General features: G+C 47.9%; 1 protein-coding gene across 2 annotated transcripts in view; it reads right to left on the reverse strand.

Moving 5' to 3' along the window:
* Nucleotides 1-26,760, reverse strand: part of UNC45B (unc-45 myosin chaperone B) — an 89,879-nt gene that overhangs the window by 49,798 nt on the left and 13,321 nt on the right. The window contains exons 1-6 of one of the 2 annotated variants that reach the window (XM_085649640.1): nt 24,343-24,446; nt 11,012-11,173; nt 4,188-4,224; nt 3,458-3,633; nt 1,169-1,258; nt 781-948 (exon numbers count right to left, since the gene is read on the reverse strand). In XM_085649640.1, the coding sequence (XP_085505766.1) occupies nt 781-948; nt 1,169-1,258; nt 3,458-3,633; nt 4,188-4,224; nt 11,012-11,173 (633 nt within the window). In that variant the 5' untranslated portion in view covers nt 24,343-24,446. Of the gene's footprint in view, nt 1-780; nt 949-1,168; nt 1,259-3,457; nt 3,634-4,187; nt 4,225-11,011; nt 11,174-24,342; nt 24,447-26,760 lie in introns of those variants that run through there. The other variant, XM_085649639.1, reaches the window with a different exon arrangement.

The raw sequence follows: 26,760 nt of genomic DNA on the forward strand, positions 1-26,760 counted from the left end.
GTATAGCACACAACTCATCCGGGAAGGTGCCCTGGATAGTTCAACTATTACTCCCAAAGACAGAATATCCCTGCGTCCATTGGTGATACAGTGCCTTGGAATCCAGGAGAAGGAAGCGGACAATGTCAATGTACAGAGATTCTGGGTCACAGTATGAAGACACAAGCCCTATGACTGGGACTGGCCAATGGCTTCGAAATATGACAGGACAGACATGATCCTGTTTTAGGACTTTCTTTTCAGACTAATCCTGTAATTTCCACAAGGGCTGGGGGAGAGTCATTGCTCAATGAAGGCTCACAGGCCCTGCACTTTCTAACCACTATATGCCCCTCATGTCTTCTAGTCGTTGACAGTGGCAAGCCACACCAACCAGGCCATAAAAAGGGGTGAATATTCCTTTTGGATTATAGAGAGGATAGTTATCTTGCCCCTACTACTCAATATTCAGTATTCGTGTGAGAGCCAGTAGGGGAATTTCATGATTGTGATTCCTATGTGAGTATGTATATATGATTCTAAAGTTGAACTCAGCAGAAGATAACCTGAGATGAAGTTTTAGTAACAACTTTTAGTAGGAACATTCCTCCATTGAAGTTAGACTGACTGGTCTGCTGCTACCAGTCACCTAATTATTTCCCTTTCTATCTATAGGTTCCACATCTGCCCTCTTCCTGTCTACTGTAATCCCTCTTATCAAATGGGAGCTAAAGAAACTGATTGCTATTTAAGCAAGGGCTCTTGAACATCCCCATAGATGCACCAGAGGAGTATCCTTACCCTCGCCTGGTGGCCAGTGCACATTCCCGACAACGTCCTCACTGCAGCCATAACGAGCTCTGGGTCTTTAGTGTCCACCAGCTGCATAAGAAGGTTCACACCGTTGTTCTGGAAAATGCGCTCTGCTCCGGCATCTTCCCGGCCCAGCACGATTAGGTTATTGGCGGCCTGAGAACAGGGACAAAAAACAAGTTAACACAGGCACATGGAGGGCACCAGAGAAGGCTCCCAAAGATGATGCATTGTAGAGCACATGTGTCTGCACCACTGCCACCACGGCCTTGTCCTCTGATGTCAGGGGTAGCATTAATGATGACATGTGCATTGATTTCCCTTCAATGCCCAGTATGAACCATAATGGTGCTGCTTGGCCCCGCCTCGGACTCACCTTCTCTCTTTTATCTTTCTCGCTGTTCTCATCCAGCAGGATGTCAAACATTCTCTGCACCCTGGAGTCAGTGGAGAACTGCACCCGAAGCTGTGTTGAGGGAGAGAAGACGCAGAGTAACTTGTGAGTATGATGGGACCCAAGAAGTATGTACACAAGCTTTCATTGTTACAGACAGTGAAAAGATATGTCTGTTTCACCCGGACAGGTGATATTGATACACCAATGCTAAACCAATGTCAAAAAGAAGGCTGCAGATGGTAAGGAACTGTTAAAATTGGAAATTATACATTTGGCCCGGAAGGAATATGACACACACTAACGTTCTGTACAATGACTACTTGCTGGATTTCTACATTTTCCTACTGCCATAAGAATCAAGCATAACACCACCAAACTCACGATTCCAAATGCAAGACCCTTGTCTTCACTATGAAGAAAAGCACTGAAAAACAGTAGCCAAGGCCCCGGCTTAGCCATGCAGCATCCTTAAGCTCATCCAGCACACATCAGCCACCCATTACAGACAGCCAAGACTGACCAAACCTCGCTTCTCTCTTTACAGAACTCAGCACCCTTGCAAATTCAGGAGACTAAACACATCGCGTTGACTACATACTGAGCATGCTGAACACCAACTGGTTTATCAGTGTCAACACTTGTGACCCTCAACAATTGTCCTGATCAAAGCAAACGCTCTCCTCACCAACAGCAAGCAAGCAAACAAACAAGAAAGGAAATGGCCCAAAAACAACTTGAAGATGAGCTGGCAAATTGACACTGATGCACCTGCAAGTATCTCACTCATCCTTACAGCCAAAGTGACCTATTTTTCAGGCCATGATCTTGGATATGCAAAGCAGAAGTAAAGCCACAATCAAAATTATTGAACACTGGGGCAACCCAATAGCCAACCCGTCAATGCGCAACTCGGCAGAAAACTGTAATGCCTTGCATCAGACCTTCTTCAAAACAATTACCACGGGCAGTCAGAACATCAAAAACATCAAGCAAAAGAAGAACAACCCTATCCTTCCTCACAACAAATACACCTCCTTCTAAACCTACACTAACTTGGAACCTCACAGACCTCCTTCCTTCCCTCAAAGCCAAGCCCCCACATACGAGCATGACATCCTCTCCTTCAATGGAGACGGGCTTGCACCGCTGCTAAACCTAACCAATGCTTCCCTTTAACTTACTTTGTTCCTCAGCACACTCAAAACTGGACAAATCCTTCAGCTGCTGAAAACAGCCAGTCTTTCCGCCAGAACAATGACGACTACTATTGCTGCATCTAGATATGTTCCTGTCACATCCATGTCCAGAACTGAACGCAGAGAGTTAGAGAATCAATATCGTGAAGTTGATACCATTTTTAAGTCCGATTTACATGGTACAGCAAGACCTAATATGACTGCCAGGAAACGGACCGCCGAGTATTCGCCTTAATAATTTAAAACTACGATACCAGCATAAAAAAACACTATATTTCCTAGTGACATTAATGGCTATCACCTAAGATGCCAACATAGTATATGCCACCTCGCAGTTGTTTTTTAGTAAGCGTGACTTAAATTGTTGGCAATGGAACTGCGCCTGATGTTAATAGTGGGTATAAAATCAAATACTGTCACGGGTGGTGGGTGGAATATGCTGGGGTTCTCGCGCATTCAAGACAGGACCCCATTTTTTGTTTGGCACATACTTGTCAAGTGGTTACACCCAAGAGCCACTGGGTTAATGACAATTATTTTAGGCTGGAGACAGGTTTGTGCCCAGTATATGCATATAGTGATATATTGGGTAAGAAACCCCAGAATTCAATGTACTTTCTTATCAAAATATGCTGCATTTATTTATGCCAAAGGTACAGATATCCAACTTTGGATATCTGTACCTTTGGCATAAATAAATGCAGCATACTTTGCTATACAAGTACATCGAATTCCGGGATTTCTTACCCAAGTTATCACTTGTATATACCTGGCACAAACCTGTCTCAAGCCTAAAATAAAATCAAATTCTTTTCACCAAATTAACATTTTCTTCACCACTCGATACAACATTTACTTCAACACGGCCATTACCTCTACCCGCAATGGCAAGTAATTGTAAAGGTTTAAAAGTTGATATAAAGGTTTTGTGTAGACATGAAGGTGTGTCACCTCACTGCACTGATGAAAACAGCTCAATTCCAGAGGCATGTCTGGAAGTGAAAAACCATGAGTTCCCAGAACCTCCAATGACAAGGACCACGGGCGGCGGGACCCTTTAAATAGCGCCTACCTGTTCTTGGATGTGCGTGCCTAGTCGTCGTAGAGTCTCTTGAAAGGTCTTGTTTTTGGGCTCAATGGTGGCACACCTCTGGACATCTTTGAAGGCTTGGTCGAGCTTCCCCAGTTTTTCCAGTGCCTGACAGCGCCGGAAGAGGGCTTTGACATCTGAGGGATCCGCGTCAAGAGCTAGGAAAGGAGACATTCATTTTTAGTGATGGCTATCTTTTTCCCCCATTCAGACATTATAAAAGCACATTGTGCTCAACATAACTGCGGTCACTCAAAGTGAGAACTCACATTTATCTTGTCTACCACTGGCTTCATAACCTTCAATGAAACATTAGGAATCGTGCATTAAAATTCCTCTTCGTCTTCATTATTGTATTTGTTTTTGCAGTGCTAACATTCTATCCCAGGGCCACTTTGTAGCCATTATTTTAGAACTCATACTGTTTTTGGAACCTTTCCTTTGAATATTCCTGGCCATTACGAACACTGTTGGCAGTCCAGACCCTTCACTTACAAATCACTGATTTCAGGTGTGCCTGTCTAATTACATCAATGGAAGGGAGACAAGACTAGAAGACCCATAATGCATCAGGCTAGGACACTGCAAAAGTCTAGGACTGGAAACAGTGTCCATAATACCTTTGAGGGTTGGGGGTCACTCTAGTTGTATCATAGGTAAAATACTATTTGCCGCATTAAATAACTCAAGCATAAAGCTCCTCGCCGCTTACCTTTTGATGCATCTGTTGCTGCTTGCAGATAGCTTTCCTGTGAAATCAGAGAAAGGGGAGGTTAAACACCACCAGGGATGGACACGTCAATTCAACCAGTCAGGGGCTTTGGAAAATACCAACCACAAACAGAATCCCAGCAAGAAACACACAGTTGAGGGTCTTGGAAAGAACTGTCCTTCGCTAAAGTCTAGTCTTGAGACAGTGATTCGCTGATCCATTTTAATGTTTAATTAGCTAAAAATCTTTATATTAAACTACGCAGTAAATGTTAAAATCATGATTTTAAAGCATCATATCGAATGTGGAATATAATATTATGGAAAATCTGGAGGGGAGAGACTGGGGGTCCGGTCTCTGAACAAGCACTTGCAGAGAGGTGAATCTATTATAGTCTGTGAACATAAACCTTACAGAAACGTTTAGCACCCATCCTTGTGATGGAGACCCTGGGGGGGGGGGGTGGGGGGGGAGAACAACCTTTACAACGCAGTCATTACATCGCCCTGCATGTACAATGCAGCCATTACATCGCAACATCCTTTACAACGCATGACACTACAACCCAACCATTACATTGCATGTCACTACAACGCATGACACTACAATGCATGACACTACAACACATGTCACTACAACGCAGGCATTACATCGCACTACATTTACAATGCAGTCATTACATCGCAACATCCTTTACAACGCATGTCACTACAACGCAACCATTACATTGCATGTCACTACAACGCATGACACTACAATGCATGACACTACAACACATGTCACTACAACGCAGGCATTACATCGCATGTCATTACAACACATACCATTACAACGCATAGTACCCCTACACTATCCAACACTTACCCTACTGTTGTACCCCCTGGTGTTAGAATAGTAATTTTTTACCCCTACACTATCCAACACTCACCTTAAATGCAATGTAATGGTATGCATTGTAATGGTATGTGTTGTAAAGGTATAATGCGATGTAATGGAATGTGCTGTAAATGTAGTTTTAAAAAATTTGTTGTAATGGCATGCGATGTAAATGTATGCGTTGTAAAGGATGTTGCAATGTAAAAACTGCGTTATAAAGGTATACGTTGTAAATGTATGCGTTGTAATGTCATACATTCGCAGGGGGTGGTACTCACCTGTGAATGGAAGGGAGTTGGGGAGGCGGGAGTACACCTAATGAATAGGAGGTTTTTAGAAATGACAGGTGTTTAGCGTGAGGATGGGCAGGCCAGAGAAATGATGTGAGTGCAGCAGAAGGTGGGGCTTCAGCCTGCTAATTTGAGGTTTGCAGAAATGTGCTGCAGCCTGTCGAAGGGAAGCTTGCAGTGTGGTGTTGAGCCTGAGAATGAGGGAGATGCAGAAGAGTTTGGAATGCAGCTTGTGAATGGGAAGCTTAACAATAAGGTGGTCTTTCAGCCTGTGGAAGGAAACCTTCAACAGGAAGTGGGAGTTCAATCTATGGACAGGTGGCCTGCGCCAGGGGCAGGAGTTCGATTTGTGAATGGGAAGCTTGCAGGTGTTGTAAGTGCAGCCTATAAATGTGGAACTTCCAAGAGGGATCCAAATCTATACATTCAGACCGACAGGTGATCTGGAAGACGAGTCTCAGCTCTAAACAGATCATGTTTTCAATCACAGTTTTTAAACTCCAAGGGCAACTTTCCGCTGTGTGGCAATCAAGGGGCAACTTTCCGCTTTGTGCCAATCCCTATGAATAAAACTGTCGAGTGTTTTGGAACCTAACAGGACCACTGAGTGAGTTAGGCTTTTTAAATGGTTTATGAATAGTGTGTAAAACAATGGATTGAATGGTGGTGTCTCCATCTAACAAACAAATGTAAAGAAGCACAAGAACTAGTGTAGACCCCTACAGCCTAGATAGAAGGAAAACCTAGATATCCACCATGGTCACCAACCTTAACCCCATCATGTGACGTGTTTTACCTATGGCTGGTCCTTGCTTCTACCTAACTCCAACCCTAACTCAGTCCAGCCTCCCAGAAAGACTATTTTCAGCTTCCACACCCTTCTTCTCAAAGGACCAAAGCCAGACCCAGCATGTGCTGTGATCCTGGGCCTCCTAGAGCGCGACAGGGGTTTATAACTGCAACATTCAGAACAGATAACTGCAGAAAGGTCAAAGATATGTGAGTCAAACTAATCGTAGGGTTTAAAAGGGGAACAACCTTTACAACGCAACTGTTACAACGCACTACACTTACAACGCATTTTTTACAACGCATAATCCATTACAACGCACTACACTTACAACGCATGACACTACAACGCATTTTTAAAAAATACCTTTACAACGCATACCATTACAACGCCTACCATTACAACGCATAATATTACACTACACTATCCAACACTTACCCTACTGTTGCACCCCCTGGAGTTAGAATAGTAATTTTTACCCCTATACTATCCAACACTTACCCTACTGTTGCACCCCCTGGAGTTAGAATAGTAATTTTTACCCCTATACTATCCAACACTTACCCTACTGTTGCACCCCCTGGAGTTAGAATAGCAATTTTTACCCCTATACTATCCAACACTTACCCTACTGTTGCACCCCCTGGAGTTAGAATAGTAATTTTTACCCCTATACTATCCAACACTTACCCTACTGTTGCACCCCCTGGAGTTAGAATAGTAATTTTTACCCCTATACTATCCAACACTTACCCTACTGTTGCACCCCCTGGAGTTAGAATAGTAATTTTTACCCCTATACTATCCAACACTTACCCTACTGTTGCACCCCCTGGAGTTAGAATAGTAATTTTTACCCCTATACTATCCAACACTTACCCTACTGTTGCACCCCCAGGAGTTAGAATAGTAATTTTTACCCCTATACTATCCAACACTTACCCTACTGTTGCACCCCCTGGAGTTAGAATAGCAATTTTTACCCCTATACTATCCAACACTTACCCTACTGTTGCACCCCCTGGAGTTAGAATAGCAATTTTTACCCCTATACTATCCAACACTTACCCTACTGTTGCACCCCCTGGAGTTAGAATAGCAATTTTTACCCCTATACTATCCAACACTTACCCTACTGTTGCACCCCCTGGAGTTAGAATAGCAATTTTTACCCCTATACTATCCAACACTTACCCTACTGTTGCACCCCCTGGAGTTAGAAAAGTAATTTTTACCCCTATACTATCTAATACTTACCTTAAATGCAATTAAATATTATGCGTTGTAATGGTATGCGTTGTAATGGTAGTTTTTAAAAATGCGTTGTAGTGTCATGCGTTGTAAGTGTAGTGCGTTGTAATGGATTATCCGTTGTAAAAAATGCGTTGTAAGTGCATGCGTTGTAAAAGTGTGCGTTGTAACGTCATACATCCGTTTAAAAATATGAGAAATGGCAAAACTAGCACTCACGCCGTCACTGAGCAGTTAGAGAACAAATCACACTAAAAACGACCTGGGTGGTATATAAAGCTCTCTGAGACAGAACTCCACTTTATATTCAACAAAGCATTCACATTGCACCCCAGATGTCCTAAAGGTAGGCTTTACAAGCTTAGGATCCAGAAAACAGGAACACACTGGTCCCCACACTAACAAACAACACACCAGGACCACGCCTTTCCCTGTGTGTACCGCCTCCAATCCCCTCAGCCCTTTCACAGCACTATAGAAGGTCTTGAGTCTGTGAACCGGACAAAATGCAAACCGCCTGCACGGTCTTTGCTCAGCAGGAGTCTGCCTGCCGCTGAGCTCCTCACGGATTTGTGTGGATGTTAAGGCTGGGATCTCCGCTGCTTCACCAGACCTCTCGTTTTACTAACAGGTGTAACTGCTGCCACTGAGGGGTTCAGCCTGTATTTAAATTGGTCTCTTTGTTAAGCTAGGGGAGAAGCCGATGAGAACATTAAAACAGTGTACCCAACTTCCCTTCACTTTGTATGTTTTTTAGCAAGGCTACACATGTCAGCCGGATTTAACCTGTCATTTGAGTATATATTCAACACAATACACTAATTTAGTATCTCAAAGAATCAAACACAACATTGAGCTGAAACCAGTACACCATGCTTCAATCCTGGCTTGTACTTGAACACATTGTGTGATCTTAGGCAATCACTTTTGTCAAATGAAGTCGTTTTCCTTCATCATCACACAAGAGCATCCATAAAAATATCAGTTCAGGGTGCGCGCTATACAAAGACGTCTCTTGTAAATGGGTGAAATGCCATAATTATTTTAACATCCTAGGCCATGTATAAGGGGAATAAGACAACTAACGCTCTTGGTTCACAAGCCCCATCGCCATCAGGGCAGTGGAGGTGGGCGCCTGAAAGTGTCCAAGTTCATGTTTTCATGTTTAAAATCTATTGCGTCTAATAATTGGCATGCAATGCGATGGAATAGTGTAATCAACAAGGTGGAATGCGCTGCATTATTCATAAATAATATATATTTATACATACACCGTGTGTTGGAGCAAAGCAGCAGCAGCCCCTTAACCCCCTCTTAACCGCCTTCCCCTCGCCCCCGCCCCGCCCGGCCAGCACACTGAGGGTAGAGACCAGAAATGCAAAAACAAATGGTTTTGAAGCGAGCTTTGTCTGACTGAGCGCGCTTTAAAACCATGGGGCCTCATTTATGAGAAGTGACGCATCGCTGCGTGAAAGCAGCGATGCGTCACTTCTCAGTGCGCCCTCCTTGCGACATGATGGATGCATCATATTTACTGTATGACGCATCCTGTCGCAAGGAGTTACAGATACTTCAGTATTTCTGACGTATCTGCAGGCGCAAAAGTGACGCATGGCTGGAGTGTGTCACAAAAGTGACGCAACTCCAGCAATGTGTACTTTTACATGGGATTAGCCCCATGTGAAAGGGCCTGCGTCAGTCTTACGCCTGCTGTGAGGCAGGCGTAAGATATTGACGCATTTGCACCCTAGAAGTGGCGCAGGGAAATCTCGTCGATTTCACTACGTCACTTCTACGAGGCTTACTTACTTGGGAACGCCCACCCTGCATACATTGGGGCAGATTTATGTTCCCTGGCGCATCCCTGCAAATCAGCAGGGATGCGCCAGGGAAGATGCATCACGCAAGTTTGCCCTTGCGCCACCACAGATGCGCCGCATTTACAATGCGGGCATCGTGGCGCAAGGACATGCAGATGCGTGACGCATCTGCCGGCGTAAGGTTGGCGCAGTGCTGAAGCTGTGTCGCAAGCGCGACGCAACTCCAGCACTGTTCCAACCTGCCCTATCCCTAACATGGTGCGTCACGCCTTACGCCTGCTTGAAGCAGGCGTAAGGATTTGACGCACCAGCGTCGGAAAAGTGACTGCGTGAAATCTTGTAGATTTCACTGCGTCACTTTTCCGAGGCTTTTTCCGACGTAACGCCCACCCTGCATACATTAAACCTGACGCAGGTTTAATGTGGCGCAGGGCTTTACAACGTGACGCATCTCCCTAGATGCGTCACGTTGTAAATCTGTTGCAGCATGGCGCTAGCTTTGCGCCGCCGCTGCATCACAAAAGTGACGCAACGGCGGCGCACGAGGCTTGTAAATCTGCCGCATTATACCTGACGCAGGCATAATGTAGCACAGGGGTTTACAAAGTGACGCATCTGCTTAGATGCGTCACTTTGTATTTAGGGCGCAACAGGAGGCATGTTTTACTCTGCCGATGCGTCACAAAAACTGATGCAACGGAAGCGCAAAACTGTCGCAAGGCCTCATAAATAAGGCCCCATTTGTTTAGCATTTTTTGTTTTTAAAGAGCCGAAGCGCAAGCACGAAACATGGTCGGCCCAGCCCTCAGCGGCGAAACCAGCCCATACCTTCCCAGCCTCCGGGGAAATGCCTGGTGTCCAACAGGGGCAGTCCAAGGCTGGCTTGAAACAGGTCTTGGCCTCACACCCCAGGCATTCACTGCCCAAATTAGGGATGCAGAGGGAGCCGCGGCTGTTAACCAGGACCGAAGTGTGGACAACTGAGATTGTGCCCGGTACTGTTCATGGAATGGACAGCAGTTACCAGTGCTCCATTGGGTAGCCTGACTCGAAACTAAAACTATTTTCCAAATGCATAGTTCTAAATTGACTATTTCTAAAATCTTAATGTCGGTCGAGTGACCTAGTGGGCTTGTTAGTGGATCACTCCAGGGATCTGTGTTTGATCTAGTTCGTGGTCACAGGTTCAAATCCCTACAGGTCTAATCAGCCTTTCTTCCTTCTGAGACTGATAAAAAGTGTTTCATGAGTTGGGTAACAAAGAACATCTGTTCTTATGGTGGCAAGAGGTCCAAGGGTGACGCGCACTTTACAAATGCATGTGATGTGAAAGGCAAAAGTGCTAGCGCTTGAGTATCAATGAAAGAGCTGCATCCTGGTCTCTCCCGCTCCTTCACTCTCTTGACCTCCCTCCTGCTCTGTGTGTTCTATATGGGGACTCTTGTACCCTGAATGTTTGCTGCAGGGGAACATTTTCACGTGAGAACCCCTCGTATAATCTCCGCTGACAGGACAGTTCCTCCCCCGCCCCAAAAACCAGAAGGATAACTCCTGCATCCGCTTTCGGCTCCCTCCTTTTGAGAGCATGGCCCAGATTTACTAACACTGTGTTCCTGGTTTGAATCACAAAACTCACAAAAGTGACACAAACTGGTGTGAAGTGTTGAATTGTGAGTTGCTTTTACAGAGTCATCCCTCGGTTGTGGCTCTCAGGGGATAGGACATCTTGACTTGGTAACAGACAGGCCAACACCAGGACTGATCTACAAGCGTTCACCCCATCCCTTGTGTCCTCACCTTCTTCAGGAAGCAGGCGGCCCTGTTCCTGTACAGCACGGCCTGCACCTTCTTGTCCTTTATGAGGCCCAGCGCCTTGGTGTAGCTCTCAATGGCATTGTCGTAGTCGTTGGCTTGGAAGAACTTATTGCCCTCCTCCTTCAGCTGCACGGGGTCTTCCATCTGGAAGAGAAGAGGACACGGGGACTGTGAGTCAGACTTACAAGATGGAACCTCAGTGAGACAGGGGCCCTGGGGCTTGGGCCAAACCCGTGATATGTGCAGCTCTTCTGGGGCCCGCAGCACCCTTCAATGATGTGCTTCAGACTCTGGGCATTTAGAAGACCATAGCTACTGAAAGGTGCTACCGGATGTGACGCCAGTTCATCAAGAAGCATGGTTCTCTGTGCACAGAGCTGCTTCCTTGCTTCTTCCTTTCCCACAGAACTTACTACATTCTAGACACAAACTAATTGTACTCTTCTGATGATGCCGATGTATTGTTGTAACAGTCGAGGTATGGACCTTGTCTTACATGGGCTATAACTTCGGAGTTATAGTGATGACAGCTCTTTGTATGACTACACAAATGATCCTGTAATAATGAAATATTTCTACAAAACACAAAGGGGCAGATCTACAAGGAAGTGCCGCAGCGCTGAAACGCAAGCCCTTTGGCTGCGCCTCGCTGCAGCACTTCCAAAGCACAGGAATGCGATATATTTACAATAATATGTGCAGTCCTGTGCTCTCCCCTGCGCTGGCGCACAAACTGCTGCCATGCACCAGCGCAGGCATCCTTGCACTGCACCATGGTGCAAGGATGCCTGTGTCATGGGGAGATTGTTTTTGTGCAGGAAGGGGCGCCTTCCTGCACAAAAACAATCACTACAGGCATTTTCCTCTTTCAATGCTTGCTGTAGAATGCAGCACGCATTGAGAGAGTTAAAAACGAGGAGAAATTAAAACATTTCTCCTCATTGCGCCTCACTACACCATCCATAGGGTGGCGAAGCATTTAGATGCATTTCCAGATTTACGATTTCTCATAAATCTGGAAATGTGTCTTGTTCCATGGATGTGGTGTGGGAACACCCACAGCAACACCCAAGGAACGCCCCTTTCACGCAAAGTGCTGCTTGTAAAGGGACCATATTTACAAGCCTTGTAAATATGGAGCAGTAACATGCTCCACCAGTACGTCACAAAAAGTGACGCACTGGTGAGGCAGGGGGCTTGTAAATCTGCCCCAAAATATTCAACAACAAGGACTATTTGTTTGTAAGTTGATGTAGAGACGATGGATATGCCTTGAGCAGCAGATCCAGAGGTCTGCTTTGCGCATGTCATGAACTCTGCATGGCAGTGCACTAATAATGTGTGCACAGGTTCAGCCGTGTGCTAGTGTAGGAGAGTAGGGTCTGCTATCCTATGGTCACCCCAAATTTTTGCTTTTTGCTTCACTGGTTTTTGACATATTGAGGCTGTGGGCCTGCTGATCAGACCCCCAGCCTGCTGTTCTCTCTACTAAATTTACACTATGCACCCTAGGTGCATAACCAATTGGAAGTGGATCACCCTGTGAGCCCCTGTACCAGTGTACACTAGGTACCCAGGGCATTGGTGTATCTAAGGCCTGCCAGGGGCTGAAGCATGTATTATGCCACCCCAGGCTTGGCCTAACAAATTTGACACAACTGGCTGATCACTCAGCTGGGGTAAGTTGGTGTAACCACCTCTTACTTAGGTGTAGTATACCTATACCTAACCTTAAATGGGACACCTGGTAACCTATAAGTCACTCCTATGGCAGGCCTTAACAATCCTGAAGGCAGAGTGCTTGGTTCCATGTGAGATGGTGCTCTGGCATGAGCTGAGCCTGTCTGCAGTGGTCGGAACAACTTCCTTCTACCGTTTCCAGATATCGTCATACCATATACTCTTAAGTGCATTATGAACCTCGCGGTTAAATGCTATCTTTGGTTTGGCTTTATCAAAACATGTCGAGTAAGGTGTCATACGAATTGGAATACTAACCCCTCGCCAATTCTGGCGACGGGGTTAGCATTCCACCCTTCTAGAGGGACACGACATGTACAGTACCTGAAACCCGGGTAAAATCAGACATAGCCTCAGCTCCACAAAATGGATGCTGCCACCACAGACACAAGTCTGCCCTCCTGCTGCTGGGAGTCCTTCCAGCTTGGGAGACGTGGACAAAGGGTTTCCTGCCAGGGGAGGTGCGAGCACCACCCCAGACAGGATTTTGTGTATTGGTCAGGTAGGGCTTGAAAGAAACCAGACATGCCTGAGGCTCACAAGGAGCCTCGGTGCATATGCCAGTTCAATCCGGTCCTGGGGCACACCAGCCCTGGACCTGGGGCGAGCTGGACAAAGGATTGGGGGTGTAACCACCCCCCTTCCTGGTCCCACCCTTAGGGAGGGACCTAGCAGGTAGTCCGGCCCCTAGAATCCGCTTAAAGGTAGGAGCTGTGTCCTAAGACTTCAGAAATCCTGGAATCAACTTAACTACGAGAAGAAGACGGGAACTTCGACGCTCTGCCGCACAGAGGACTGAAGCCAATCTCCCCTGTGGTCAGGGAGTGACCACCTTGCTAACGCAAGCACCATCCAGCGAATCAACGTCTGCTTTGTCGCCGCCTCCCGCCGGAGCCCGAGCCCAGAGACTGACAAGACCTGGACCTCCAGACCTCTCACCGCCCGATCCACGGTCCCTGAAAAGCAGGAACCCGTGGAGGCACCGAGACACGAGGAGCCAGCCATCTTGAAAAGACCACGACAAGCTGCAAGCGCAACAACCGAGGCTCCCTCCAAGTTGTGCTTTGGGATCTGAGAAGCCCAACACCCGAGCAGCATCTGCACCAAAGGTGAGCCCTCCAGCATCTCCACGATCTGCGTGGGGCCCTTCTGCATTTTGCCACTCGACGCGCCTAACCGGTTGCTGGCCCGCTGGCTAGTGGCCATCTTGGCGACGAACTTCAAGAACAACACCACTGGTCTGGTTGCTCCAGACTGGCCCTTGCTCCCCTCCAAAGGAGCAATCCCTCTGACCTTGCTGGTCAGAACCATCAGCTTATTTCGTTTTCCACAACAATTGCTTTTGCCAAGGCTTGTTTGCTTCGATCAAGTCGCCGACACCGCCGACAGCGAGAGCCTGCGTGGGACAGCTCGTGAACCGACTCCTGGATGTCGTCGACCTTCAGGGACCACGTGGCTGCGGAGACAAGCTACACCTTCCTTCCTGTTTGCACCCGACATCGCCTGGTACCCACCTGGTGCCACGCTGGTCACTGGCTAGTGACTGTGAACACTGTCCCCTCTGCTTACAGGTCTTCTACAACTCCGATCCACTCTTGGATCCACCGCATCCCTTCCGGACCGACCGCCTGCAGCACCTTCGTCTTCAGGCTCCACTGAACAGATAGAAGAAACCCGACGCACTTCGAGACCTATGCACCCGCTTCCTGTGGGTGAGGTAAAGCTGGCACTCCGGTGCCCAAGTGTAGAGTATCATCTCTAGTGTCTGTGTTTCCAATCTTGAGTTGATAGTCCATCCGGAAGATCCTTTTTGCAGTAACTTTGTAACTTTTACGCACCCATTAAGAACCTATGGGAGCTCGCGTGTGACTATTTGCTCTGCACACGCAACCCGTGGACCTCCTGGTCACTAACTGAAGTTAGCTCCTTGTAGGCCCAGCGATTCTAGAGGCCCTAGGCCTTTTCCCTTTTCTGTTCGTGGTACTTATACCACTATTTTAGTATATGGTTTGAGCGGCCACCAGGGCCTATCCATATAAAGTGCAACTTCTGTGTATTCTAACGTATTCTTGTTTAACGATTTGTGCTCCTGTGCTCATAAAGAGTCTAGGGGTTACTTTGAGAAATAAATACATATATATTTTGAATATATATCTGTGTGGTGTCCTTTCATTGGTATAAAAGGGGGTTACATTTGGTAAAACAGCCTGCTTAACACGTTTCACGAGTTTAGCCTCAAAGACTGCTTAGCCTACGCTACCACTAGGGCAGCTAGTCCGAAAAGGTTGACTTACAACCACACCATAAGGGTTGCTTGGCATGGTACAAGGTGGTCACTTTAACTAGTGAACATCATATACCAGGCCAACTTCTCACATTGGTGAGCAGCGGTTGGATTTGAGCTTGCTGTGTTTTACCATTGTAATCTCTTGGTTACCAATTGAAAGATCACATAGGTACCTGTAGGTACATATAAAACAAGATTAGATATACTTAAGTTCTACTGAACTTAGTTGTTGTAGAGCAAAGGGAGTAGCACACCCTGACTACAACTACTAGATAGGTTTAGTCGGAAAACCCAAGTGTAGGTAGATTGCAACACATCCACCCACACTTAAGAGCAATGGCTGGGGCAGAGGGGTCCAAGGTACCCATCTCTGTTGAGAGTGACCCCCAGAGGGCCCAATCCATCTTTGCTACCCTAAACCAAAATGAGCTCAGGCAGTTGGCAAATATCAGGGGCCTTAAACAGCCCAAGAATCCTACTTCTGCTGAACTCAGAGAGCTTTTACAGGCTGATGAAGATCAGAAAGCTCTCAGGAAAGCCTCCCAGTTAGGCCCCTTAGGGACAGGAACAGGAGGACCCCCTTCTGAAGATGCTACTGAGGTACCCCTTCCCAATAGTCACCCCTTAGATGAGGTTCATACTACAGAGGATGAAAGTGAGAAGGGTACTGATACAGAAGGTAGTGAGGATGAAGGGAGAACTAGCCCAGTGCCAAGTGTTATACGTGGCCCAGCTAACTTAAGGCTATTGGGGACTGACAATGGGATCACCCCATTGGATCTCCCCAGTGGACTTAACCAGGGGTCTGGGAGGCAAAGGAATCACTCAGGTGAATCTAATGCTTCTCATGCCTCTAGAGGCTCTCAAGGTCACTCCAGGAGAAGGATGACCACCCCTCAGAGGAGGGAGCATGAGGCCAGAATGCAAGAAGCCCAGCTGAGGATCAGGAAGCAGGAGCTAGAAGTAGCTCTGATGGAAGAGAAACTGAGCAAGGCTAGGCAGCATAAAGAGAGTGGGTCTATACCCACTGGTGGCAGCATTGTCCCTAAGGACAAAGATAGGGTCTTTGAAAATAGGAACCTGTCCAAGGTTGTGCCCCCCTACAAAAGTGGGGATGATATCCACAAATGGATAACTGCTCTTGAGAGAGCCTGCAAAGTGCAGCAGGTTCCTGAAGACCAGTGGGCAGCAATCTTATGGCTCTCCTTTGAGGGGAGAGGCAGAGATAGACTCCTCACTGTTAGAGAAGAGGATGTCAGAAATTACAGAGTCCTGAAGAATGTCCTAGTTGATGGGTTAGGCTTAACCACTGAACAGTACAGGTTAATGTTCAGAGACACCCAGAAGACACAGACTCAGGACTGGTCTGAATACATTGAATGTGCCACTAAGGCTTTGGAGGGTTGGTTGCTGGGAAGTAAGGTATCTGATTTTACAGGATTGTATAATTTGATGATGAGAGAACAGATTTTAAATAACTGTCAAAACCAGCAACTGCATCAACACTTGGTTGACTCAGATCTGACCTCTCCCCAAGAATTGGGAAAGAAGGCAGACAAATGGGTCAGAACCAGGGTTAAGCAAAAGAACCAGAACCAGGGCCAAGGGGGTGATCAGAAGAAAACAGACCAAAAGGGTGGAGATCAGAAATCTAAAGACCAGAAGTCTTCAACAGGGCCCCAAACTACTGCTAAGGAGGGTGGGTCCCAACAGTCCAAAAAGAAGAAAGAAGGTCAAAAGAAACCCTGGTGCAATCATTGCAAAAATACAACTCACTGGACTAGTGATTGCAAAAAGGGTGGAGCCCCCAACACTGTTGCCCCTAAGGCACCTGCTCCCAGTACCACTGTTAGCAGTGTTGGTCCCCAGACAAAGGGTGTAGTGGGAATCACTATGGGAACTGAAGGAGATTCTGACTTAGACAGAACCCTGACACAGGCAGTCCTGATCTGTGATGGGGACATTGATTTGTCCCTGACTGTGAGCCCCAGTAACCTGGGCAAGTACAGACAGACTCCTTTAATCAATGCAAAAGTGGCTCAAGCCTACAGGGACACATGTGCCAGTGTCACTATGGTGACACCAGGCTTTGTGGACCCTGGACAGTACATACCAGGTGAGAATTACCTGGTGACCAATGCCAGCAATGCCACTACTTCACATAGTGTGGCAGTTGTTAACTTCTCATGGGGAGGGGTAACTGGCCTCAAAAGGGTTGTGGTTAGTGCAGACCTCCCAGTAGAATGTTTGTTGGGCAATGACCTAGAGAGTTCTCTATGGTCAGAAGTGGAGTACAGGACACATGCAGAGATGTTAGGTATATCACCACATGTCCTTGCTGTGACCAGGTCACAGGCCAAAAAGTGCCTTACTGAACCACAGGTCTTGGATCCTGGAACAATGGACCAAGCACCTACCAAGAAGAAGAACAGGAGGGTAAAGGCTGTGCCTTCCCCCCTGCCTCAGAGTGATGATCAACCTTCCCAGGAAGCTGATCTAGAGAACCCTGAAGGAACTGTCCCAGAAGAGCTTGAACCTGATCAGGTTGAGTTTCTGGGGACAGGGGGACCTTCAAGGGCTGACTTGAGGCAGGCTCAGTTATCCTGTCCCTCTCTTGAACCCCTCAGACAGCTGGCTGCTGCTGAGGCTGCTGGGAATGCTCAAGGTACCCATAAAGTGTATTGGGATGATGGGCTCCTTTATTCAGAGGCTAGAGACCCCAAGCCTGGTGCAACCAGGAGGTTGGTTATACCTCTGCAATTTAGGGGCTTCCTTCTTACCTTGGCCCATGATATTCCTTTAGCAGGACACTTAGGCCAGAACAAGACTTGGGACAGGCTTGTCCCTCACTTTCACTGGCCTCACATGAATGAAGATACAAAGGAGTTTTGTCGCTCCTGTGTGACCTGCCAAGCCAGTGGCAAATCAGGTGGCACAACAAAGGCCCCCCTAATACCAATACCTGTGGTGGGGGTCCCCTTTGAAAGAGTGGGAATAGATATAGTGGGTCCCATGGATCCTCCCACTGCATCTGGGCACAGATTTATACTGGTGGTAGTGGATCATGCCACCAGGTATCCAGAGGCACTTCCCCTTAGGACCACTACAGCACCTGTTGTGGCCAGGGCCCTGCTGGGAGTATTCTCCAGAGTGGGGTTTCCTAAGGAGGTAGTTTCTGACAGAGGTACCAACTTCATGTCAGGATACTTGACAGCTATGTGGAAGGAATGTGGTGTCAACTACAAGTTCACCACCCCTTATCACCCACAATGCAATGGGCTTGTTGAGAGATTCAACAAGACCCTAAAGGGTATGATCAAAGGATTACCTGAAAAGCTCAGGCGAAGATGGGACATCCTTCTACCCTGCCTTCTGTTTGCTTACAGAGAGGTCCCACAAAAAGGAGTTGGCTACAGCCCCTTTGAATTGTTGTTTGGGCACCCTGTGAGAGGCCCACTGTGTTTAGTGAAGGAAGGATGGGAGTTACCTCTCAAAAAGCCTAAACAAGACATAGTGGACTATGTACTTGGTCTCCGCTCCAGGATGGCTGAGTATATGGAGAAGGCATCCAAAAACCTTGAGGCAAGCCAGGCCTTACAGAAAGCTTGGCATGACCAAAAGGCTGTCTTGGTTGAGTTTCAGCCAGGACAGAAGGTATGGGTGTTGGAGCCAGTGGCCCCAGCAGCACTCCAAGACAAGTGGTCTGGACCCCATACAATCCTGGAAAAGAAGGGAGAGGTTACCTACTTGGTAGACCTAGGAACTCCCAGGAGTCCCCACAGGGTACTCCATGTTAACAGGTTAAAGGCATATGTTGACAGGGCAGACATGGGCTTGCTCATGGCTACAGATGAGGGACAGGAGGAAGAGAGTGACCCTCTCCCAGACCTCTTGTCTCAGAACCCTGAAGATGGCTCAGTTGAAGGAGTGACCCTTGGAGGCAACCTCACTGCCCATCAGCAGACTGAATGTAGACAAGTTCTACAATCATTTCAACACATGTTTTCCCTAATACCTAGCCAAACTGACTGGTGTACCCATGTGGTGGACACTGGTGACAGTCTGCCTGTAAAGAACAAGCTTTACAGACAACCTGACCACGTAAGGGACTGTATAAAGGCTGAGGTACACAAAATGCTGGAATTAGGTGTCATTGAACCCTCAGAGAGCCCCTGGGCTAGCCCAGTGGTTCTGGTCCCCAAACCTCACACCAAAGATGGCAAGAGAGAGGTGAGGTTCTGTGTGGACTACAGGGGTCTCAATGCTGTCACCAGGACAGATGCACACCCTATTCCAAGGGCAGATGAGCTCATAGACAAACTAGCTTCTGCTAAGTTTTTGAGCACATTTGACTTGACAGCTGGCTATTGGCAAATCAGATTAGCTGAGGAGTCTAAGGCCAAAACAGCATTCTCAACCCCAGGTGGGCATTATCAATTTGTGGTGATGCCCTTTGGTCTGAAGAATGCACCTGCCACCTTCCAAAGGCTGGTGAACCAAGTCCTTACTGGGTTGGATGACTTTTGTGCAGCATATCTTGATGACATTGCTGTCTTTAGCTCCACCTGGGAGGATCACCTGATCCACCTGAAGAAGGCTCTTGAGGCCCTGCAAAGGGCAGGCCTCACTATCAAGGCTACTAAGTGCCAGATAGGGCAGAGTAAGGTTGTGTATTTGGGCCACCTTGTAGGTGGAGGCCAAGTTCAACCACTGGAGAGTAAGATACAATCCATCAAGGACTGGTCCCCTCCAACCACCCAGACTCAAGTTCGAGCTTTCTTGGGCTTGACTGGGTACTACAGGAAGTTTGTTAAGAACTATGGGTCCATTGTGACTCCTCTTAATGATCTGACATCCAAAAAGATGCCCAAAAAGGTTCAGTGGACAGTAAGCTGTCAAAAGGCATTTGATGACCTGAAGGAGGCCATGTGCTCTGCACCTATCCTGAAAAGTCCTGACTACTCCAAAGAGTTTATTGTCCAAACAGATGCTTCTGAGTTGGGTGTGGGAGCTGTGCTGTCACAACTTAATGTAGATGGTCAAGACCAACCCATTGCTTTTATTAGCAGAAGGTTGACCCCCAGAGAGAAGAATTGGTCAGCTATTGAGAGGGAGGCCTTTGCTGTGGTGTGGGCCCTGAAGAAGCTGAGGCCATACTTGTTTGGCACTCACTTCAAGATTCAGACCGACCATAAGCCCCTCTTGTGGCTAAATCAGATGAAGGGTGAAAACCCCAAACTGCTTAGGTGGTCCATTTCCCTACAGGGTATGGACTTTACAGTGGAGCACCGGCCAGGTACTGACCATGGGAATGCAGATGGTCTCTCCAGGTACTTCCACTTAGGACATGAAGACGAGACTGGTCAAGGCTAGTTTAATGTCCCTGCGTTTGGGGGGGGGGGGTTGTGTAGGAGAGTAGGGTCTGCTATCCTATGGTCACCCCAAATTTTTGCTTTTTGCTTCACTGGTTTTTGACATATTGAGGCTGTGGGCCTGCTGATCAGACCCCCAGACGGCTGTTCTCTCTACTAAATTTAGACTATGCACCCTAGGTGCATAACCAATTGGAAGTGGATCACCCTGTGAGCCCCTGTACCAGTGTACACTAGGTACCCAGGGCATTGGTGTATCTAAGGCCTGCCAGGGGCTGAAGCATGTATTATGCCACCCCAGGCTTGGCCTAACAAATTTGACACAACTGGCTGATCACTCAGCTGGGGTAAGTTGGTGTAACCACCTCTTACTTAGGTGTAGTATACCTATGCCTAACCTTAAATGGGACACCTGGTAACCTATAAGTCACTCCTATGGCAGGCCTTAACAATCCTGAAGGCAGAGTGCTTGGTTCCATGTGAGATGGTGCTCTGGCATGAGCTGAGCCTGTCTGCAGTGGTCGGAACAACTTCCTTCTACCGTTTCCAGATATCGTCATACCATATACTCTTAAGTGCATTATGAACCTCGCGGTTAAATGCTATCTTTGGTTTGGCTTTATCAAAACATGTCGAGTAAGGTGTCATACGAATTGGAATACTAACCCCTCGCCAATTCTGGCGACGGGGTTAGCATTCCACCCTTCTAGAGGGACACGACATGTACAGTACCTGAAACCCGGGTGAAATCAGACATAGCCTCAGCTCCACAAAATGGATGCTGCCACCACAGACACAAGTCTGCCCTCCTGCTGCTGGGAGTCCTTCCAGCTTGGGAGACGTGGACAAAGGGTTTCCTGCCAGGGGAGGTGCGAGCACCACCCCAGACAGGATTTTGTGTATTGGTCAGGTAGGGCTTGAAAGAAACCAGACATGCCTGAGGCTCACAAGGAGCCTCGGTGCATATGCCAGTTCAATCCGGTCCTGGGGCACACCAGCCCTGGACCTGGGGCGAGCTGGACAAAGGATTGGGGGTGTAACCACCCCCCTTCCTGGTCCCACCCTTAGGGAGGGACCTAGCAGGTAGTCCGGCCCCTAGAATCCGCTTAAAGGTAGGAGCTGTGTCCTAAGACTTCAGACATCCTGGAATCAACTTAACTACGAGAAGAAGACGGGAACTTCGACGCTCTGCCGCACAGAGGACTGAAGCCAATCTCCCCTGTGGTCAGGGAGTGACCACCTTGCTAACGCAAGCACCATCCAGCGAATCAACGTCTGCTTTGTCGCCGCCTCCCGCCGGAGCCCGAGCCCAGAGACTGACAAGACCTGGACCTCCAGACCTCTCACCGCCCGATCCACAGTCCCTGAAAAGCAGGAACCCGTGGAGGCACCGAGACACGTGGAGCCAGCCATCTTGAAAAGACCACGACAAGCTGCAAGCGCAACAACCGAGGCTCCCTCCAAGTTGTGCTTTGGGATCTGAGAAGCCCAACACCCGAGCAGCATCTGCACCAAAGGTGAGCCCTCCAGCATCTCCACGATCTGCGTGGGGCCCTTCTGCATTTTGCCACTCGACGCGCCTAACCGGTTGCTGGCCCGCTGGCTAGTGGCCATCTTGACGACGAACTTCAAGAACAACACCACTGGTCTGGTTGCTCCAGACTGGCCCTTGCTCCCCTCCAAAGGAGCAATCCCTCTGACCTTGCTGGTCAGAACCATCAGCTTATTTCGTTTTCCACAACAATTGCTTTTGCCAAGGCTTGTTTGCTTCGATCAAGTCGCCGACACCGCCGACAGCGAGAGCCTGCGTGGGACAGCTCGTGAACCGACTCCTGGACGTCGTCGACCTTCAGGGACCACGTGGCTGCGGAGACAAGCTACACCTTCCTTCCTGTTTGCACCCGACATCGCCTGGTACCCACCTGGTGCCATGCTGGTCACTGGCTAGTGACTGTGAACACTGTCCCCTCTGCTTACAGGTCTTCTACAACTCCGATCCACTGCATCCCTTCCGGACCGACCGCCTGCAGCACCTTCGTCTTCAGGCTCCACTGAACAGATAGAAGAAACCCGACGCACTTCGAGACCTATGCACCCGCTTCCTGTGGGTGAGGTAAAGCTGGCACTCCGGTGCCCAAGTGTAGAGTATCATCTCTAGTGTCTGTGTTTCCAATCTTGAGTTCATAGTCCATCCGGAAGAACCTTTTTGCAGTAACTTTGTAACTTTTACGCACCCATTAAGAACCTATGGGAGCTCGCGTGTGACTATTTGCTCTGCACACGCAACCCGTGGACCTCCTGGTCACTAACTGAAGTTAGCTCCTTGTAGGCCCAGCGATTCTAGAGGCCCTAGGCCTTTTCCCTTTTCTGTTCGTGGTACTTATACCACTATTTTAGTATATGGTGTGAGCGGCCACCAGGGCCTATCCATATAAAGTGCAACTTCTGTGTATTCTAACGTATTCTTGTTTAACGATTTGTGCTCCTGTGCTCATAAAGAGTCTAGGGGTTACTTTGAGAAATAAATACATATATATTTTGAATATATATCTGTGTGGTGTCCTTTCATTGGTATAAAAGGGGGTTACATTTGGTAAAACAGCCTGCTTAACACGTTTCACGAGTTTAGCCTCAAAGACTGCTTAGCCTACGCTACCACTAGGGCAGCTAGTCCGAAAAGGTTGACTTACAACCACACCATAAGGGTTGCTTGGCATGGTACAAGGTGGTCACTTTAACTAGTGAACATCATATACCAGGCCAACTTCTCACAGCTAGATTAAAGGATCCTGGAGCTCACTGGTCATTTTATTGATTTTGAATCTTTAATTGGTGCAGTTATGGGGCATCAATTGTGAATGCGGAAAGATTTTCACTTTAGCTTCAACATGTTCCGACTAGAAATGTATTTCCTGAGCTAGATTGGCGGGTTAAGTGACAGGCCAAAATATGCTCACTACAATATGCCTGCTCGCTGAACGCACATGCTTGCGAGGCTGCTGACCTACTGAATATTGGTGATGGCTGGGATGGCTTATAAGACCAGACAATGCTAACTTTAAATGAAGAAGTCAGCAAAGCTCTGCTGAGTTACCCCTTCCCTAGTCAGTGGGTCTCAAACTTTTTTCTGAACCTAATGAACAGAAATAAATTCATTTAATTTTTGTGTCTCCACTTTTTAAGGTCTGGTGTTAGCCAAAGCATCTTGATTTTACAAATGTATGTATAAAATATAGTTATTTTAGGGGATTTCGGTCTGCTCTTTTCAGCCATTTGTCTGTTGTTGTGTCATTCACATTTTATTTCCACCCACTGTAGCATGTACAGCATGGGCCTGCCCACTTCAACCAATTCCAAACTTCATTGTGAGTGCGTTCTATCCTTTCACAAGGGGCACATCCGCACACAAAGTAGTTCCCCTTACTACCCGGACTACTATTGCATTGTGGGCTTTTTGAGAGCAAAAATATTTTTAGTTTTAGTCAATTTTTTTATATAGATGACAGCCCAGCAAATTTCCCACAATACAATTCTGCAAAAGTAAAACAAGCATCGTCAAAGGCAAAGTGCTTATAGACAAAACCAGACGTCCTAGATTTGCCGGTGTTTGTTTCTCTTTGCAAGGAATTCAAGTGACCTCTCGGTGGATCACTTCTCCTACAGCCCGTGAATAACTGCGTCAGAGCTGGCTCCTGTGGGCCAAGAGGTGTGAGATTCCTCAGAAAAATGCTTCCTGTTCCGGTGGCGATCTGACTGAGGTCTGAACATTTACTATATAAAGTCTGTCTGCACACATTCTATCGACAACAAACACACGTCTGCATTCGTATCCCCAAAACAGAGTCAACCCGTCTCGCTAATTTCTTCAATAGAATGCACATTATTGAACGAAAGGATTGAAAGAAATAAAATACCTTATCAGCGAGGCGGCGCGCGCTCCGGCCCTGTATCTCTCTCTCTCTCCCTCGTACTCCCAGAGACTGCTCTCAGGGAGGTGTCCCCGCAGCACATGGCGGCGGTGCCCTATCAGCTGTCACTCTTCTGACCTTATATGGGCCGGCTGCTAGCATCTCGACCCCTTCACCTGTCACCGTCACCTGTCACACGGTGCAGGCCACGTCCCCTTGCTGCTGCGGGGAGGGGGGGGGGGGAGTGGGTGAGGGGGGCAGGGGAAGGGCGCCCCAGCCTATACCCTTTACATTTCCTAATCCCCCCCTCGAACTCTCTCACCACCCTATGTCCCCCAAGCCGCCACTTTGAGGCCTTATGTTGCAGTTTCAACTTTTAATAACAATACCCAAATATTGTATTTTCCTTCTGTGGTGGCAATTTTCCGCCAGCTCTGGGAGTAAGGATGCGAGTGGTGAGATGCGGAGAAGACGAGCGCCCCTCACCCTGGAGGAAAACAACCAGTCGAGGGGTTGCGGGGGCAGTGGTGGGGGAGACTGGATGGGAGGGGGGGGGGAGCAAAACGAACCACCGCTGCTGACAAGCAGCTGATGAAGGTGAGCGACAAAGCCTATCAGGGCTCCTGAATGAGGGTGGCACCGTGAGTAAAGGCTGGGCACCGTCTGTGTGCAGAATATATACGTATCATCAGCCACCCAGCTGCCCCGCCCAGAATGTATTAGGAGGGAACCAAGCAGCAAGTGGGGAAGAACGCGGCCGCCCTCCAGGGTCGGACTGACCTATGGCAGCCTGGCAGTGCCCGATGGGCTGGCCTGACAAATCAGTGTGTGGGCTGGTTTGTAATCAGTATGTGGGACTGGTCTACGGCCAGGTGGGCCGGGTTTACTGTTGATTTCACTGATATTACCACATACATTGCCTGCAGCAAGCACAGACGCATGCAGGCTCCCATACCTTACAAAATACCCATACACTGAGGAAGATTTACGTTTCCTGGCGCATCCCTGCAAATCAGCAGGGATGCGCTAGGAAAGATGCGTGACGCAAGTTTGCACTTGCGCCACCACAGATGCGCTGCATTTACAATGCGGCGCAGTAAATGCGGCGCATCTTGGCGCAAGGAAAAACAGAGGCGTGTCGCATCTGCCGGCGTAAGGTTGGCGCAGTGCTGGAAATGTGTCGCGGGCGCGACGCATCTCCAGCACTGTTCCAACGTGGCCTATCCTCTACATGGTGCGAAACGTCTTACGCCTGCTTCAAGCAGGCGCAAGGTTTTGACGCAGCGGCGTCGGAAAAGTGCCTGAGTGAAATCTTGTAGATTTCACTCAGGCACTTTTCCGAGGCATTCCTGCGACAGAACGCCCCCCCTGCGCCGGAACGCCCTCATGAAACCTGACGCAGGTTTCATGTGGCGCAGGGCTTTACAACGTGACGCATCTCACTAGATGTGTCACGTTGTAAATAGGGTGCAACGTGGCGCATGGTTTACGCCACCGCTGCATCACAGAAGTGACGCGACTGCGGCGCAAATGTGGCGCACGGGGCTCGTAAATCTGCCCCAGCATGTTTATGCAAGCTCAAAACGGGCCTCATTTGCAAACGTGAGTCACTTTCTGACCAACCTGGTTTGCTAATTGGGGCCAGTTTTATTTTGGGGCCCTGGCCTATTTTTTTCCCCAGTACGACCCTGCTGCCCTCAACATTTTGAACACGTGCAACAAACACAAAAGCCAGAAATGCAAGCCACCCACCACACGCATTCAAACGTGTGAGCCTGACTGGAGCTTGGTGACATAGGAACGGCTTCAAATAACACAGTTGTAGTAAGTCACTGCTACCCTTCAATAAAGGCACTAGACATCTTATTTTGTTTCTTTTTTCAACTTTATATCCGTGCTCCCGTCTTCATAACATGAGTGCCAGTGCGTTAAATGGGAAAGAATACGTGCAGGTACTCTCCAAACTGAGTGGGTGCACTGTGGGTGTTGTCTGGGGGCGGGGCTAGAGGTGATGCTTGGGGGCGGGGCTAGGGGAGCACATTTAATGGTATCGAGACATTTCGTACAATAGCGAATAGTGCGGGCTCTTTAAAAAGAAACCTTAAAATTAAACAGCATGTTAGCACCCTATTTAACAAAAACCCCATCTGTTAAACATCAGTGAAATGGACACTGCACACAACAATCTCGCATACAAGCACACAGTAACAAACAAGCACTCATGATCGCAAACACAGCGTTCAATACATTTGTTTTTACACATGCTTACATTCGTTAATGTTCGCCCTGGTGCACCTTGATTGCCACCCGCCATGCCTCACTGTCACGATCACCCCATTTCACCTCATCCTGTCTCGAATCAAGCGTTGGCTTACTCTGCTCCACCGTCATGCAGTCTTCACTTACATTTTATACGGGTCCACA

This window comes from Triturus cristatus, chromosome 3_2 (genome assembly GCF_964204655.1).
Source record: "Triturus cristatus chromosome 3_2, aTriCri1.1, whole genome shotgun sequence".
In the NCBI taxonomy this organism is placed as follows: domain Eukaryota; kingdom Metazoa; phylum Chordata; class Amphibia; order Caudata; family Salamandridae; genus Triturus; species Triturus cristatus.